Source organism: Eutrigla gurnardus (genome assembly GCF_963514095.1).
Source record: "Eutrigla gurnardus genome assembly, chromosome: 23".
Classification (NCBI taxonomy): domain Eukaryota; kingdom Metazoa; phylum Chordata; class Actinopteri; order Perciformes; family Triglidae; genus Eutrigla; species Eutrigla gurnardus.
The window spans coordinates 6,557,720-6,575,597 of record NC_139934.1 but is presented as its reverse complement, the minus strand read 5'-3'; the positions used below and the strand labels follow the sequence as shown (position 1 = coordinate 6,575,597).

The window sequence follows — 17,878 nt, the reverse complement described above, 5'->3', positions numbered from 1 at the left end:
TAAGAATTGAACTTTCCATGATAATGAGATGCGTTCGGGTAGATTACACTGTATTTCGGTGTCAAGCATGATCCGTGAAAAGCTGAAGAAAGGTCATGTATCTTCGTGATGTCAAAGTAGGTGAGTGTGAGACTCAGACTGAGAGTCGGTCATGAGTGTGCACGGTGGTGGGTGAGACGGTGGTTGGGTTTCAGAGCGGCGTGGGGGTGCGCTGAGAGGAGTGGAGACGGGCTCTGATTCCCGGTATCAGCGACTTCAAACCTCCCCTGTGATACCGCAGCTCCACGGCGGCCCCGTATTGTACCGGGCTCCGAGAATAAAACTTGACTTTCGGCTCATAAAAAGGGACTGTTTGACATTTTTTATCAAAAAAGGATGAGTAAAAAAATTGATATTTTCAAATGAGAAATTACCAGAGGTGTCAAAAGTACATTATATGCTCATGTACAGATACTATGACTGTGGTAAAAGTAGAAGTATTGATTCAATTCTTTACTTAAGTAAAAGTGAATAAAGTACAGGCTCTGAAATTTACTCAAACTAAAAAGTAAAAACTTTGAAGGACATTTCTACTGAATAAAAATAATCGATAATTCCCCTTAAATGCATTAAAACTAAAGAAACAAGCCTGTTTTTAAAATGTAAGAGTAGAAAGTACACGTTTGTTTTAAAATGTAGGGAGTAAAAGCAAAACGTTTAAAAAAAAAAAATACTCAAGTAAATACAGATACCTGAAAATTCTACTAATGAAGTATTTGTACTCCATTACTTCCCACCTCTGGAAATTACCAGGTTTACTTCAAATGAAATAAACATAAATAACAGGGAAGAAATTAATAAAACTCAAAAGATACCGCATACGATTTCAGCTTTTCGTGAATGAACATTTCAAGTCAGATTAGTTAAAGCTTGAGTTTGCAGATTTGTATATTTTTGACCATTCCACCATTTTTTATCAATCTTTACTGTGATTACAATAAACCAGTAAAATGTGATATCTTCAAGTGCATTTTCAAAGGAAAAAGAAACCATGAAATAAACATTATAAATAATATACATAAATACACTATCCAAACTAAAAGTAGAGTGGCCCCTTTTTGAACTGATACACCTATTATATATATAACATATTCATGATATTACTGTTGCCTTAATTAATGTGTAACTCACATGGAGACAACTTTTACCTACTTTATATGCAGTCGGACTGTTTAGTGCATCTTCAACACTGAGTTGTATTGAACTATCATAATATACAAAGTAAGTAGTAGTAACTGCAGCTGCCAGTACATTAGTATAGCACGCTTTTAATAAAGTGGAGTGCTGAAGTAGGATAAAACACATGAACAAAAGTAAAGTACAAATACCTCCATATTGTAGAGTAAAACTGTAAAATCAGGTCAGATGATGTGTTTCTTTTGCTCTCCTTCAAGTGAACATTTAGAGCAGAAAATAAATTGTGTAAATCGAGATAATCTTTATCATTATATAGACTGTAAAGCAATGTTCCAGTCTTAAGTAGGTCTAGTGTACATGAAGCACCTGAAGTATCGTAGAGCGATATTTAAGTGATAATGTCGAAGTGTCCCAGTGGATTCCACACGCTCATTCACAAGAAGTGTTATTCATAAAACGAAGAGCAACGGTGGGGAACACAGAAAACGTACAGAGAGGAAGTATTAGCATCTCAAACTGCTCATTCATCTACCAGGAAGCGTTTATAAATCTCTAAAGTTAGGAGAATGGTCTCATAGGCACCACGAACCCTGATAGGAAACCTTCGTTTAACATGAAGGAGGTTTATGACAGTGGTTACTTTGTGTTCCCCATTTAGTAAAAACCCAAATGCATGTGCACAGCGTACATCTTAGATGTAGGCATGATGAGAAGATGAAACCCATCCGAGGATCAAATATAGAGACGCGCTTCCTCTGTCAACATCTGTGACACACTTACACACACCTGTACGCCCCGAAAATAGGAAAAGTGATATTATCCTGATATTATCTTTGGCACAAAATCATGCTTCGGAACAGAGCCCACTCTGAGAAGAACATCGTTCAAACAGGAACAAGAGAGGAGCAAGCAGAGTCGGTAGAGAGCGGTTTATTCATCTCTAATTCACAGATGTCAGACTTGATGCCGTTAGGAACAGTTTTGTTGACGAGCACTCTCAAAAAGACTTCAAAGACGAGTCGCCGCACATGTTCAAAGTTCTTTTGAAATACATTTCAGTGAGAAAAAAAAAACAAGACCATGAAAGAAAGTAAAACCACCACTAAAAAGAGCGTTAAAAAGGTATAATAAAATAATCTAGACTTCTGCTACAGAAATGCCCAAAAGGACAAAAATGGAATGTGTTTCACATATTTGGACAACAGATGGTCAACAATAAAAGATCACAAAAAGTGATGAATGCCTGTCTGAGGTGGCTGCATCATTTCCTTGCAAAAAAATACAAAAAGTGACAAATAAAAAGAACTGAACAGAGATCGTACTGGCCAACATGCTGCGTTTTAAGGCAGATTATATTTGACTCACTTTTTATGCTGCGACTAAATTATCTGAAAGAAAGTTTTTAAAAAAGGTAAAAAGGAAATCCTGCATCTTTTGATTATGCCGTCTTATTCTTAAGGCCTAGGACTGAGTTTCTTTTTTAAAGTCTAATCTTTAGGGAGCTCTCCTATACTTTGGCGCCATCTTCAGGCTACGTAGGGGAACTGCAGCAGGACGGCTTGTCCCGGCTGGAGGGTGATTTTGTCCAGGCTGACGGTGGAGTCTACCGCCATGTCTGGATCGGTCGACAGCGTCACTTTGGCCGTCTCTGGATACTTGAATTCTTCTGCAGGGGACAAAGACAGCGGGGTTAACGACCGACGACCGTTTTAAACGGGCGGGACACGTGACCTCTGAACTGTTGGAACTTGCCTGTGGGTGCCAGTTTGAGTGCGAGCGTCTCGGCTGCCGTGCCCCAGTTGGCGGCGGTTATGTATCGCTCGCTCTGGTCCCACACGCGGACGAACGAGAGCGAGGTGGCGGAGGAGAAGAGCGGGTAGTAATCTCCGTGGAGGAGGGAGCGCTCCTTGCCTCGCAGGTCGCTGAGGGATTTGAACCACTTCCTTACGGCAATATGCTCCTTCTTCTCAGCCTGCACGTGAGAATTGATGATTAAAAAAAAAAAAAAAAAACTCACAGGAAATGATTTTAATTATTATTATTAGCAGTAGTGCTCATTGTAAACGCCCTTACCTCAGCAGTTTCATTGACAGTAGCTCCTTCAACAGGCTCCGCCTCCAAGTCCCACACCATTTTAGGAGATTCTGCACCCTGATAAGCAAACACAAGGTTACGTTCTGTAACAGGGGGTCATCGAGACATCCGAACCTCTTATTGGTTTTGTAACTTACAACTGCCCGGAGGCCGATGTCATCTCCGTAGGTAAACACTGGGGTTCCCGGCATGGTGAAGAGCAGCAGCTGGTAGAGGCGGATCAGGCCTTCCGTGGCCGCCCGTTTAGACATCTGGTCCTGTTGAGAGGCACCGAGGCCCCAGGCCAGGCTTCTCTGCTGCAAGTGGAGGGTGTCCATGGCCCTGATGCGCTCCACGCCTGCACATATTCAAGTAAAAACTCATGAAAAAACACAGTTTTTCTAGAAGAAATTAAGTAAAAATGTAAAATGTATAACACTTGATACACATGAGTATGGTGAGACACACAGGGTATTCCAGCCTACCTCCAGTTTTGCTGCTGAGCAGGTCAGACAGGACCAGATCTACACCGGTGGTATTGACAAGCTGGGACAACTCTGTAGCTGAAATACCTTCAACCACACCCATCAGCACCCTGGGAGAACGATAAAGTGGTACAATTACATGCTGACACTAGAAAGCAAAGCACTTTGATCGTCATTGTAAAAAATTCTGCCCTCGGATGTTGAAAGCAGTGTTGTGTGTCATTCCTCAAACCCTCCACAAGGTGGCACAACACCACGAGAGTATAAAGCGTCCGGACTTTATTGTTGATCTCCCCAACCCCACCCTCAGTCCCCTGCAGCACTGGAATGCTTTTAATCTCCACCTTCTCAGGAAACAGACCATTGTCCTGACAATTCACTGAATAACACTTTCCCCCAAAGAAAGATCAGTCCTAGAAATTATTTTAAAATCCAGTCTGTCACAATTTTGAGGAGGAATCCAACTTTTAGTTCATTTTGCTAAATTGAGCCTCTGATTTTGATCTAAATGATAATGAATTGTTTAAATCAAGTAATACAGATATCTTGCAAATGAAGCGTGCTGTGTTCCCGCACAGATTGTCTACTCATGCAGTCATAGTTACCTCTTCTTTTGGTCTTCAGTGCCGTTGTTCTGGACGACAGCCTGCAGCTTTGCCCAGTCAACAGAGTTGGCAGCAGTGGTGAGGTCAGATATCTTGATGCCATCCACTTTCAAACTCAGCCAGTGCTCCGCCGCCGCCTGGTAGAGAACACGAGAAACCCGTTAAAACCAAAAAGCATCTCATTTTAACACAAAAAAATAAAAATGACTGAAGGATGACAGAACATATCATGTGTCCTACCGTGACTTTGTCCATCACATCGCGAGTATCTCCGGCGCTGAACCAGGGAGCGGCTCCCAGGTAGTTTGGAGTGAGGTCAAGCACCACAGAAATACCTAAAAAAGGAGACGTAAACACAAAAAAGTAAGCACACAATAAACCACAAACATTACATATCACTCTCCAACGTTTAACCGAGAGCGTCTTCAGCATTGGCGATTCATAAAAATGCTTTTATAGCAGAGTTTTGATGACCTACCCTTCTTGTGGGCCTTTTCCAGCACAGCCATCAGGGCTTTCTCGGTGCCCTGGGCCGGGTCGATCTCCTGGAGACGCAGGGTGTTGGGCTGGTCGGCCTGGACGTTGTGCAGAGGTCCCAGCACCAGGCCTTTCACCTTCAACTTGTTGATTTCGTCCAACTTTGCCTCGACACCTGGAGACACACAGGAGGGACGGGGCGATCACGATGGGGGGAAAAACACCAGGGAGCCATTTAGATGGTTTAAACAAACAGTAATGTAAAACGTGCTGTTCTTTCAGCTCAGTGTTGGCGCATGGCAGGAACACGTGAACCGACCCCCCCCCCAAAACCCCCTCTGCTGGTTATAGTCAGAGCACAAGGAGGGCCTTCATGTGAAAACAACACCAAGTCACGTGTGGTTGTTGGAATTCTGCCCAAGGCCTGAAGGAAACCCGAGTGCTCCATAGCAACTACTCACTTTAAGTACAGCTATACAACACATCCTTTCTTGATGTCTATTAACTTAAAATCTAACTTGCTCTCCTCTCTGGTTGCTCAAAAAAAGACTGAAAATGTATTTAATTTGATGCTTTCGGCTCTTTACTAAAGGATAGAATGTGGACGTAATGGAAATTGTCCCTGCATATAATTCCTTAACTATGAAATCCCAAAACTGGCTTTTAATTGTGCGTTTTGTTTGTACGGAACCTTAAATGCGTTCGTGTTATGCTGCTCCTCTTGGAAAACAGATTTTAAATCTCAATTACACTTTTTAATTATAAGGTTTAATAATAAAATAAATAATCTTTAAAAAAAAAAGTCTGCACACCACTAAAAAGAATTCCTGGGTTGCTCAACCTTGACCTCAAATCTGAGTAAGAGAGATATGAAAGAAATGACTCTTAGGCTTTTATGTCCTTTAGACTCTGAGTCACTCGTTGTGCGTCGAGTCAGCAGTTTGGTCAGCAGGAAAAAGGCCACGTGGAACCAAGGAAACCAAAGTCTTGTCACAAGACTTAAGCCTTGTGAATTAGTGTCGGTTACAACACACACAAAGACTGGATCCCTTTATAAAGAAAATCTTAAAAAAGGAATAACGATGAGGCATTTCTGTCCAGATTAAAAGTGAGATTTACCCTAAAAAATACAAAGAGTATTTTACCTGCAATTCCCTCAGAGAACGCTTCCACGTCAGAGATCTGGTACAGAGGTCCTTCGTTCCACCAGTTCATCTCGGGGATGGGTTTGCAGCGGGGGGCCTGGACTATGATCACGATGGCTCCGGCTAGCATGCCTAACCAGCCCAGCCAAAACAGGACCAGGAGCACCCACCGGGTTCGCACCCATCTAAAAAAAAACACACAAAAAAAGTTAAGATACGACATTTTGGAGATCATTTTCCTGTATAGCCATGATGACCCAGTGGAATACGCTTCCTATATAACTTATTTTTACTTGGCTACTGTCTATCAAGCTCTAAATTTTAGGGGGCAAATATCTGACAGATCACATGTCCTGTTTCTATTTATCTATCGTTTTGTTATTTTATTAATCTTCTCCTTGAGGAGGTGGAAAATAGCTATTTGCTACAACCTGGCATACTGCATATTTTCTTGTTGTACAATATGAATGTCTTATTGTGCAATAAATTACAAATGACCACCGATTTTAAGTCCTTAACGTTGCTATAGCAACGGTTGCCCAGGGGGCTCTTACCCTGGAGTGCCAGCTACCGTCATCAGCTGCTCCTTGGACAGGCCCGTGAACGCGACCTCGTCCTCGGGGACCTTCAGCTTGACGCTGCCGTTCTTCTCCCCGCCCGCGGCCTGGCCGTCGCCCGTCATGGGCTGCTTCTCAGGGTCCAGCACGTTGAGCTCGACCTCCTTCATGTCGATCTCCGTGTTCATGGTTAAAACCTTTTTTTTTTAATTTTATTTAAAAGATGTAAAAAAAGGTGGGCTGGATGAGAGAAGGAGTGGAAATAAATGGAGTAGGACAAATTAGTTTGCGGTTCTTTTAAACACCTGTTACACACAGTACCTCCCGGGTAAGACGTGAAAACAAAATTAAATTAAATGGTCAACTAATAACACGTATTAAAACGTAATCTTAATGAGCTAACAGCATGTTACCCCCCCAGGAAATAACGTCAAAGCGAATGGAAACGCGTCAAAGCTAGCTAACTGGAAATTAACGTTAGCCAAACTACTTATAATTGCTGTTTATATCATTTATAACACGTTAGTCTGACGAAAATTCACTGTTGAAGACGGTTAGTTACAGGTGTGTGTTGCATCAGCAGTTGTCTGATTAAACAGCGGCTTTTAGGGTGACGTTAACTTCTGGCGGTAACGGAAACTCGGAAACCTTCACAATAAAGCTGGGCCGGTAAATTAAATAATTACAACGGATAGCCAATCTTTAATAATATGTGTCTACTTCTCAATTAAAACATACGAGATGTTTTAATTATTTTTTTTTTTTACCGGAAGTACACTCGGCCGCCGGTTTGTTTGTTCTCCAACGTTTCAAAATTCGTTTCCCCGAAAACTATTGAATTAAAATGTCTTCCCGCTCGTTTGTCAAACTAACGGATACAAATAAAGTTGTAAAAAAAACGACCTAACTCAATTATTAGATGTGTTTTTAACTCGTGTAAATTTGTCTTCGACGCAGATGATGAAATATAGCCCGTCCGTGACGTCATCTGAACAGTGAGGCTTAAGCGGTTTAACAACTCGGGGGTTTCCTCCGGTTTTGAGCTCTATCTGTGGCCGCAAATCAATGAAGTAACATTACCTGTAAAGAAAGCAACGGAGTCCGTCCGTCTGTAGTTTTTTTTCTCCTTTCTCGGTTCTCGTTAATCCTGTGGTCTCTACTAATCTGGTTCCAGAGAGGCTGGTGCTTATTTGTAGCTGCTTCGGTTTCTCCGCCCACCGAGGGGACGACCCAATGAGATCTCCATACTAACGACTACCCACGCCCATGTTATCATACTTATTTATGTTAAACGTGCCTGTTCTGTTCGATATAAACACAGGAGAAACAATAATAGGCAAAATCATGAAACTGCTAAACGGATTTAGGATGAAAACATATATTTTGTTGTTTTCCGGAAGATAATATAATCAGTTGCATAAACCACACTGATGAGCAACTGATGAATGGATGGATTAGATTGATTAGATTAACACCCCACTTCCTACTCATTATCATCATGAATACTTCATGTATTCACTCACTGAGTGAACTATGCAGTGTGATATAATCAGGCCCTAACTATAGTCCTACCCAAAACAACAAAAAACATTGTATTTAATCCTCTTCATTGGCCTAGCTGAGGAAATTATTGTAGTAAGTGGAATATATACAGGCAAAATATCTGCATGCAAAAGTACAGACATTCTATAGTAAAGTAAAACTACAGAAGAACTCATTCAACTTCTTTATTTAAGTAAAAGAGAAAACTCAAATTATACAGTAAAAAGTATCACTTTGAAGGACATTTCTGCTACTAACAAGAAAATAAATCTATAATTCCCCTCAAATGCATTAAAACTAAAGTAAACTAGCCTATTTGGAGTAAAAAGTACAGATATTTGTTTTGAAATGTTGGGAGTAAAAGTAAAAAAGTTGTCAGAAAAATAAATAGTTCAATAAAATACCTGAAAACTCTACTTTAGTTCCGTCCCAAAGTGTTTGTACATTGTTGTTGTTGATGTTTGTTTGGTGTTTGTGCTCTTCCCCAGCTGTTGTTGACCTTTATAGAGTTATACGGTAACAGACTTCCAGGAAGATCTAGAACAGATCGTCTACATGTCGTTTCTGGCTGTATTCAACACCACTTCATATTACTAACTCATATTCCAGTCAGCTGTATCCGTCGCTGAGAGGGGAATATTGTTGGTTTTGCAATCTTTCAGCATTTGCATGTGTGTGCTTGTTTTGTGCACCCGTATGTTTTTTTTACTTTTCAGTCTATACCCTTTTATACCCTGAAGGGTTTTAGGGATGTTTTGTATGACAACAACAAAAAAACCTACTAGCAAAACTCACGTGCCACGTGTAAAGTATAGGCACGTTCACGACGTTCCATATTTGGGCCCCCAGGATAAAACCATATTCGCTGGGGAGGGGAGTGTGATGACTATTTAAATATAGCCATGAACTCCCAAACACGTGTTTGGCAGCCCTGTCTTATTGTTTGGTATAGATGATGCCATTAGACCCCCCCCCCCCCCCCTTCAACACACATTTAAACCCACACCATCTGCTTCTGTCTTTATTTTGGCCTGCAGATCATGTGTGAGTCAGCTCGTAGCAGAGCTGTTGACTGCTGGCTGTTGATCCAGCACTTAACGCTGGATGGAAAAAAGCCACTTCAGCCCTTCTTCTTCTTTTGCCTCCATAGAATACAATTACATGAGCAATGTTCATGTTGGAGTTGGAGATTTGAGGGGGGAAATAAACAAGGAAAGAGGTGGAGACAGACGGGGTAAGGAGTCAAGGAGGAGTGGCCGGGAGAGGAGGAGAAAGGGCAGATATGGAGAGAGGCTGGGGTGAGCACGTGAAAACATGTTTATGAGTAGGGGGTTGAGAGGAACATGGTCACGAGTATTAAAGGGAACACGACGCTGTCAAGGCTGCCAAGTCTTTCACCAAACACCGAGTCACTTCACATGTCTGACGACTAGGACTGACCGGAGGTCAGATCAGCATCTTAAAACCTGACGTGGCAGTGCACCCGCGTTGGAGATACAGGCTTTGTTTTTTGTGCATATTAGGAGGGGGCGGAGCCAGTAAATCCAGCATGCACACACTCAGAGGAAACAAGGGCAAACGTGTCTGCAGTTTTATAGACAGGACACTTACTGTAGTGTTTTGCACTTTGTATCTTAGCACTTATTTCTGTTGTATAACAGCTTTGGGCGCGCTTGAACTTGCTCTTAACTGTACTGATAAAGATGTTGCACTTTCTTCCAACAAATTTACTTATTGTTAGTCGCTTTGGATAACTGCTAGTTCTTTTTTACCAAAGTTATTCCTTCAAATCATCAAAAATATGGGTAAAAGCAACACACATTGTTCTGTAACAAATTTGTAGTCTGCAGGCCTGGAGGGTCACACACAAACACACATGAACACACACACATGGGGCCTCCCTGTAAATCCACGTCTGATCTCTCTGAGAGAGTTTATTTTGCAAGACAGCGGGAGCAGACCTGGACCAGTTTAGACCAGTTTGACCGAGGTCTCTCATTGTCTCGGGGGCCTCGCTGCTGTCCATGTATACACGGTTCAAGTATCTTTTGATGGCTGCTGTAGAGAGTTTTTATGAGTTCACACAGCGTCTACACACTATATTTGGTGGACTTATAGGGACATATTGTTTCATTTTATTGCTTTATATTGTGAAGTATTAAACCACTGGGTATAACACACACATACACACCTTGCTTGGACATTATAATAGCCTTTTCTACCTCTAATCTCTCTCCATTTGTCTGCCTTGTCTGTGATGTATTCCCCCGTGCTCATTTGTCTTTGTTCCCCGTGCGCGGCCTAGTTTTCTTTCCACGGACAAAGGGGAGACTGTTCCTCTCTTTACTCTTCAGTGGCATGAATGTGGGACAGACACGGACGAGTTCATCACAGCTTTAACAGAAATACGTCAAAAATGTATGTGGGACAAACTGCACAGGATCACAAGTAACATCCTGCTTTTGATATAGATATACGTAGATAATAAAAAAATAGGTTAAATCAAAAGTGTATATATATATATATATATATATATATATATATATATATTTCCCCCAGCCCACATGCATCTCTTTCTCATTCACACACTGCCTCCTTTTCACTCCCCGGCTCGGTTCCCATGCTTTCAGCCCCTTACTCTCCCCCCCCCTAACACCAACTCCTTCTGTCAGCAACAAAGGTTGCCTGTTATGTAAGAATGCGCCTCTCAGTGACAAGAATACACAGTAGCCTGACTCGGTGATTTACTACACTTTCTCACTCACACACCGCAGCAGAGTGGCGCAGCGGAAGCGTGCTGGGCCCATAACCCAGAGGTCGATGGATCGAAACCATCCTCTGCTATTTTGAAGGTTTTGTGTTTAAAACCGTGTGATGTGCTCACGACGCTGACTATATTCCTCTCTGTATAAAAGCATAGAATATTGAATTAAACATATTACTTTCTGTACATAAAAGCATTAAAAATATATAAAGGTCTATATTTCAAAAGTACAATTAGGCAGAAAGGTGTTTATTATAGTCAGAGGTGAAAGTACAGATATTGGAAGGGATATAAGAAAAGCCAAACCAGCTGAACGGGTTATCCCAAATTAAATATTTACCTCATTTGTGTGTGCTACACACGTTCCCTTCAAGTAACCAGGCAATTACCAGGAAAAGAAAACAGCATCTACTGACCTTTGAGGCCCCAGCTGTTACCTGAACTCATGCTCAAGCTGTCGAGGCTTTGAGGAGGTTTTCACGACATAATATGAAAACACTGACATGAGGATCTTCTGAGAGTTAATTTCAGTGTCTGTAAAAAAAAAGAAGAAGTAAATGGCATCAAGTCAACATGATCACATTATAGAAAAGAGCTGTGAGATTAAAAAAAGGAAGCTTGGGAAAGGACATGAATGCGCTGCTGGAACTTCCTCAGTATTACAGTGATGTCTGTTGTAATGTCTTTGTTGTATTGTCTCAAACAGGGTACGGCCTGGACCTTTTATGTTCGCTTCGTGAACACAAAACAGAGATAATATGAATGCAGATCTACACCAGAAATGTATCATGAAGGAAAAGTCATTTGAAAGCTTGTTATATTCACTGTAAAAAATCCCTTTTCCACTGTAACAGACCTGACTAGAACCTATATTGTCCCACAATGTTTCAAATCTGTATAGTTGTATAGTGGAATAGGGTTATTCCCATGACAGTGGTTCAATATTTCAAATGGAACCACCTTATCTTTTGAAGATTTATCCAAAAACTATACAATTAAAGTGTCAGGAAAGGTGCTTGATAAAATCTGTAAAGCTTTTCCCATTCCTTTACTTTGATCGATACAGAGCCACATGCTCTTTCCTGGGTTTGCACCTTCTACGGTCTTCTCTAAAATCATTTGTTGGATAAGAAATGTGATAACAGTATACGGTTAGTCTGATTTTCTTTAGGGAGAAGCTCCTGTTCTTTTTATTTATCACATCCTGTCGCTTCTGTAGTCAAAGCAACCCAATAGTTGTATCAGCAATTCACTTGTTGGTGATTTTCTGCACAAGAGATGTATTTAATGCACCTTTAGTGCCCCCTGCAGTATTCCAATGGTCTTTACATTGGCATTGTAATGTATTTTACTCAATGTTATGACTTTTACTTCCATTTTAATCAACCATTGTTCTTGTGTCAATCAAATTCAGGAGCTAATGCATTGTTTTATAAACTCTGTTATTTCATGTCATGTCTATTATTTCATGTCTGTTGTCTTGATTTATACAAACATGTGTGTTATGAGAAATAACTGATTAAAATGTTGATAATGCCACATATTATTGTTTGCGAAGAGATGGTGCTAATTCAAACAGCACTGAACTGCTCAGACTGCGTTGCAACTCACACAATATGCTACTTATGCTATGCTGCCTTCACGTGCTCACTGGTTAAATCGGAATTACGTGAATGTCAGGTTCATGTGCTTTGTTGTCGGAACCGTCGCCAAGGTAACGTCAGCTTGTAATAACGTTGCACTCCGTGTGTTATGGATATAACTTTAAATAGCTTTCTATATCAGATATTTTATAAATTATCTACACAAGCAACAGCTAATATATGACCTCTTCTTCCGCCATGATGACCATTTCCGGTCAAGAAAATCCTCTGCTCGTAATTACGAAAATGTTTAATTTCCGTGTCGGAAACTCATATTTACCAACATTTCCGACACCACAGTGAAGGCAGCATTGTATCAAACGTGTGGCGTTGAACTCGACGTCTCTTATGCGTCATCACGCATTCGCAGGCGTCACCGACCCCGGAAGTGAGCGGAGCGGACCGAGGAATCACAACAGAGCCGCTACAGCGTTGACGGCTCCGTTTCGTGCCAGCTAAAAACACGCTGGAGGTTTTTTTTCTCCTCTCCTCCTCCCGTCGTTACCGAGAACGGACATGTCACGGAAACTCAAAGACGAATACTACCGTTTTTTCACCGTTAACGACCCGCGGACACACGAGAAGGGACACACCGAGTACCAAGTGACAGCGAGGGTGAGTTTACCCGCTTTTATCTCTCTTTAGCTGCCATGTACTACACGTAGTTATGAAAATAGTGTGCTTCGTCGTTTTATTTTCTTCTTTTACGTACGTTAAGCTTACATTTGTGACGTCACACCAGTGGTAGTCACAAGAACAAAGTGGGGGAAACACACAAAGGACTTTTTTATCTGTGCACAGTGAACTTGTGATCCAGTTCATGAGTTTCAGCAGCACCCCCATGATCACACACACACACACAACCACACACACACACACACACACACACACACACACACACACATGACCACACACACACACACACACATGACCACACTAATACCCTGGGGTCTACACAAGCGGATCATACCTCCACATACCTGAACATCATCCTCCCTCATCTCTTATACCTGCTGACACACAACAAGCTGCTCCATGACTTCTCTACGTCGTCTTCTCTCCTCCCTTCTGTGTGTTTTTGTTGCAGTTTGTGTCCAAGCGTCACCCAGAAGATGTGAAGGAGGTGGTGGTGTGGAGGAGGTTCTCGGAGCTGAAGAAGCTCCACGGGGAGCTGGCCTACACACACAGGAACCTGTTCAGAAGACAGGAGGAGTTCCCGTCTTTCCCCCGGGCCCAAGTCTTTGGTATGGGCAAACCATTGTAACACACTGTCAACTGTTATTGTTTTTAGGCTGTGGTTTGCAGCCTTTTTTATTATTACTTTTTCATTTTTTCATATACTACTTCAATACATCATTCTTCTCAATTAGCCATCTGTAAATTTACATTTGTATCCCACAACAAGGCATCACAAAGCAAAGGACATTATTACATACATACTGTAATTTAGACCGTATTTGAAGTAAAATAAGATAAGAACAGAAACTAAATGAAATTAGAACAAAATTGTTGGGGTTTAACCTCAAAGATACAAATCCCTCTAGGAAAGGGTTGTATAAGATGGTTTGCAGCAGTTTGCCAGTTTCTCACATGTTTTCACCACTCTTGTGACATTTCCCCCCTTGGCTTATTGCATTATTCTTCAGTTGTTACCAATTCACAACTGCTATAAGCAAGGATCACAGTTGAGTCATATATACTAAAAAAAAGGACTGTTGTTTTGTCTGTTTCAGGACGGTTTGATGAGGCCGTTATCGAGGAGAGGAGGAAGGCTGCGGAGGCCATGCTTCTATTTACTACCAACATACCTGCTCTCTACAACAGCCCACAGCTCAAGGACTTCTTCAGAGTGAGACACACTCTCGTACAGACGTGATGTGAAATAGCCGAACACGTCTGCACGCAGGAAAACATATGCCATGTTGTTGCTGGACTCCTTTTAATTTGTCCTTCTCCTTTCTGTCCCACATGTCTTACCTATCATCCTTCTTTTCTCTCTTTGCTGTCTCTCCCTCCCCTCTTTTCTCAGGGCGGTGAGGTCACAAGGCCTCTGGATGCCGCCCCTCTGTCCTCTGCCGGGCCTCTGCCTCCCCCTCTCATCCCCCTCCCTAAGCGGAGGGCCTCAGACTGCGAGCCTGCGGAGGAGGAGGAGGGGAGGGAGGCTCCCACCTTACCCCAAGACCTGGGCACCAACCTGGGCTTAGAAATGGGGGAACCGGAGGTGGCGGCCGAGGCTTACAGCGAGATGGGAGGCTCTCCGACGGAAGAACAAGAGGAGCTTAGTGATGCAGAGCTGGATGACAGAGGTACGACCAAAAACAAAAAAACACTCCACTGATGTGTGCTTTTCTTTATTTATTTGAACCTTTTGTTCCATGTTTCCACCTCCAGTTCCGTCTCCAGACAGAACCCACCAATCACAGGAGTCCCAGGAAGAATTTGATTCCCTGTTTGACTCCGTGGCAGAAGAGCAAGTCCCGTTCCCAAAAGAGGAAGGTCCGCCTCCTCTGACTGACAATGACTTGGCCGTCTTTGATCCCTGCTACAAACAAGGTGAAAAATAAATGGATGGATACACACGAAGCAAGACCATTTCTCTCAGCCATCTCAAATCTGTCTTTAATTATTCCCACTATGTATCCACAGACCTGAATGTGACATGCAAACATAAACATGACAAATATGATGATGATCTGATTCCTGTTTGTGAAAATAATAGGTCCATATAGGACGTTTATAGGCTGTGCTATACATCACGACAAGCTCTAACATGTCTTTGCTCCCTAATAATATTGTTTCCTAGAGCTTGGTTAATAATATGAGTAATTATGGGGTTAATAAAACACAATAAATATTATTATTGCAGAACATAAAACCCTGCTGGTGTGTCATCGGCTGCTGATCAGCTCTCCACAGATGATTTTTGGTAGTGATTTACATCTGTTATCAGGTAGTGTGGCCGAGCGGTCTAAGGCGCTGGATTAAGGCTCCAGTCTCTTCGGAGGCGTGGGTTCAAATCCCACCACTGCCAGCAATGCTTTTCAGCTTTCTGAGGAGATTATCTTTGATCATTTCTAAGTGTGTCTTTCTTTACAAGGAAGTAAATTCTCTTGCTCCTTTTCTCTCTTTTTTCCCAGATAAATCCAATTCTTCCAGTGACCACCACTCAGAGTTGTTCTCACTGCCGTTCAGCAGTCTGGACGGAGGGGACGTGGGCTACTTAAACCAGGCTGCCACCGAACTAACCGCCGCTATGGAGAGGGAGAAGGAGGGGGAGTTTAGTTCTGCCATTCGCGGATACAGGACGGCGGTGGATATACTGATCACCGGAGTGCAAGGTGAGAAGATGCCGGGTATCGAGGGAGATTGGGCAAAGTATCGGTTCAATGACAGTCCAGTCGTATTTCCAACATACTGATCAGACACACATGCATCTGGCATTTTACCTGAACTCACGGCCATTCCTGCATGAGGCATGAGCCAGCTTCATTGCCATAGTAACCGTGCATGTGCAGCAAGTGACCTCTTCATTACATTTCTGTTTTGGTCTATTTACTGGCCTACTTTTACATAAATGGAAATTGAATCTGTGTGTCTGGTTGCAGTCATGTATAGGTAGCGTGGCCGAGCGGTCTAAGGCGCTGGATTAAGGCTCCAGTCTCTCCGGAGGCGTGGGTTCAAATCCCACCGCTGCCAAGCAACATTTTCAGCTGTGGACTTTGAGGCATGCAGCTCTCGAAATAGCCACAAATCTTCCGTTATTTAGATTCTTCAAGCCTCTCATCCAAAATGCTTCCTCAGTTCTGATCTTAACATACCAGAATAGACACTTAGTAATGGTTATGATGAGTAGTGCACTGTCAGCTTGTCCCCCTCCTTCTCCATATAATATTGATCCATACTTACATATTGCAACACTACGCTGGTGCAGGCTCCAGTCTCTTTGGGTCAAACTGTTTTTTAGGTCTCTGAAAGACACAGAAATAATAGAATTATGCACAGCCGAAGGACCTAGAATAACCAGAACTCTGCAAATGAATTGCTTCGGCAAGTCAGCCCATTTATGAATCTCTGGCTAATGCACAGCAAAGGGTTAGACATGGCGGTCTAACTGAGGAGTACCAGCCCCACCAGTAGTAAATCAGTCATCAGTCATGCACCAACACAAGTATGTGTGCACACTGTGGGGTCATGTGACTACCCTCTGATGGCTTATCTCTGGTGACGTTGCTCCTCCCCAGTGGCCCTGAGTGTGTCCTGATTGGGGAGATATTGACCCATTGTCCAGAGGGAGGGAAGTGCTCTTCAGAGGTAGCATGGCCGAGCGGTCTAAGGCGCTGGATTAAGGCTCCAGTCTCTTCGGAGGCGTGGGTTCAAATCCCACTGCTGCCAAGGAACTTTTTCAGCTATAGACGGATCTTAAACTGTAGTAAGACAATGTCTTTAGACTCTCTATGTCCTCTTGACTTCTTCCACAGCAGCAGAAGCATTAGCAGGTGCACTAATGCCATAACTGGACAATATATATACATAAATAAATAATCTGCTGTCTTCCCGTCTTTGTCTTTCTGTGTGACCAGGAGACCCCGATCCAGTCCGCAGGGAGTCTGTGATGAGAAGGACGGCCGAGTATCTGAAGCACACGGAGATGTTGGTTGACAGGCACTCCTCGCCCACACACACGCATACACAGGACCCTTAGATACACACACACTTATATACACCCTTATATACACACACACATAAAGACAAACAAAGACAAAGACGCTCAGGGTTGTGAAGCACATCCACACACACACACATCCACACACACACACACACACACACACACACACAAACACTCTTTCTCTCTCTGTAAAGTCTGTTGACACTCAGCAATACATTCAGGTGGAACTCTACTACCAGCACACACACACACACACACACACACATACACACACACTACACTACTCCTGAGGTACACACTTCACTACAGTTGCCTTTATGTAGTGAAAAATCTTTGATTAACTAATTATAAATATGAAGTAACTGTAAACTTCATGCGTTAACGTTTGAATAATCCTTTCTCTCTCCCAATCTCTTTCTCCTGTTTGATTTCTATCTTCCTTCTACAACGTTTTCTCCTGAAATACAGTCATGTGAGTGTATGTCGGTAAATTTGCATTTTTTGCACAAACAAATGTTTTGATTAATAAATATGGTTTTAATTTAAGGAGGTGAGGTATCTATTTTCTTGGTTAAAGGTTAAAGGTTAAAGCAGCATAATCGAGATGAGGTTACATAATGGGAGGGTGAAGATACGTGTCACAAGGCCCCAGGATGTGTTAGCGGGTCTAACCTCATTTGTCAAAGTCTGGATCTCTCTCTCAAACACTGGTTTGTTTTTGAATCGCAGATACACTTCTGATTGG

At 42.4% G+C, this 17,878-nt stretch overlaps 2 protein-coding genes across 2 annotated transcripts; one reads left to right on the top strand and one right to left on the bottom strand.

The window, feature by feature from the left end:
* Positions 1–2,090: 2,090 nt before the first annotated feature.
* On the bottom strand, positions 2,091–7,731 carry slc3a2a (solute carrier family 3 member 2a). Its single transcript, XM_084003564.1, has 11 exons — positions 7,599–7,731; positions 6,516–6,758; positions 5,962–6,146; positions 4,818–4,991; positions 4,580–4,674; positions 4,340–4,476; positions 3,735–3,844; positions 3,408–3,607; positions 3,250–3,327; positions 2,929–3,148; positions 2,091–2,842 (listed from the first exon to the last, which is right to left on the bottom strand). Exons 2-11 carry the CDS (start codon positions 6,704–6,706, stop codon positions 2,703–2,705), a joined length of 1,530 nt encoding a protein of 509 aa, XP_083859690.1. The 5' UTR covers positions 6,707–6,758; positions 7,599–7,731; the 3' UTR covers positions 2,091–2,702.
* A 5,112-nt stretch (positions 7,732–12,843) lies between these two features.
* snx15 (sorting nexin 15) lies at positions 12,844–17,679 on the top strand. The gene is made up of 7 exons (XM_084002591.1): positions 12,844–13,082; positions 13,555–13,711; positions 14,201–14,316; positions 14,497–14,773; positions 14,859–15,020; positions 15,605–15,805; positions 17,048–17,679. Exons 1-7 carry the CDS (start codon positions 12,984–12,986, stop codon positions 17,167–17,169), a joined length of 1,134 nt encoding a protein of 377 aa, XP_083858717.1. The 5' UTR covers positions 12,844–12,983; the 3' UTR covers positions 17,170–17,679.
* Positions 17,680–17,878: the final 199 nt, after the last annotated feature.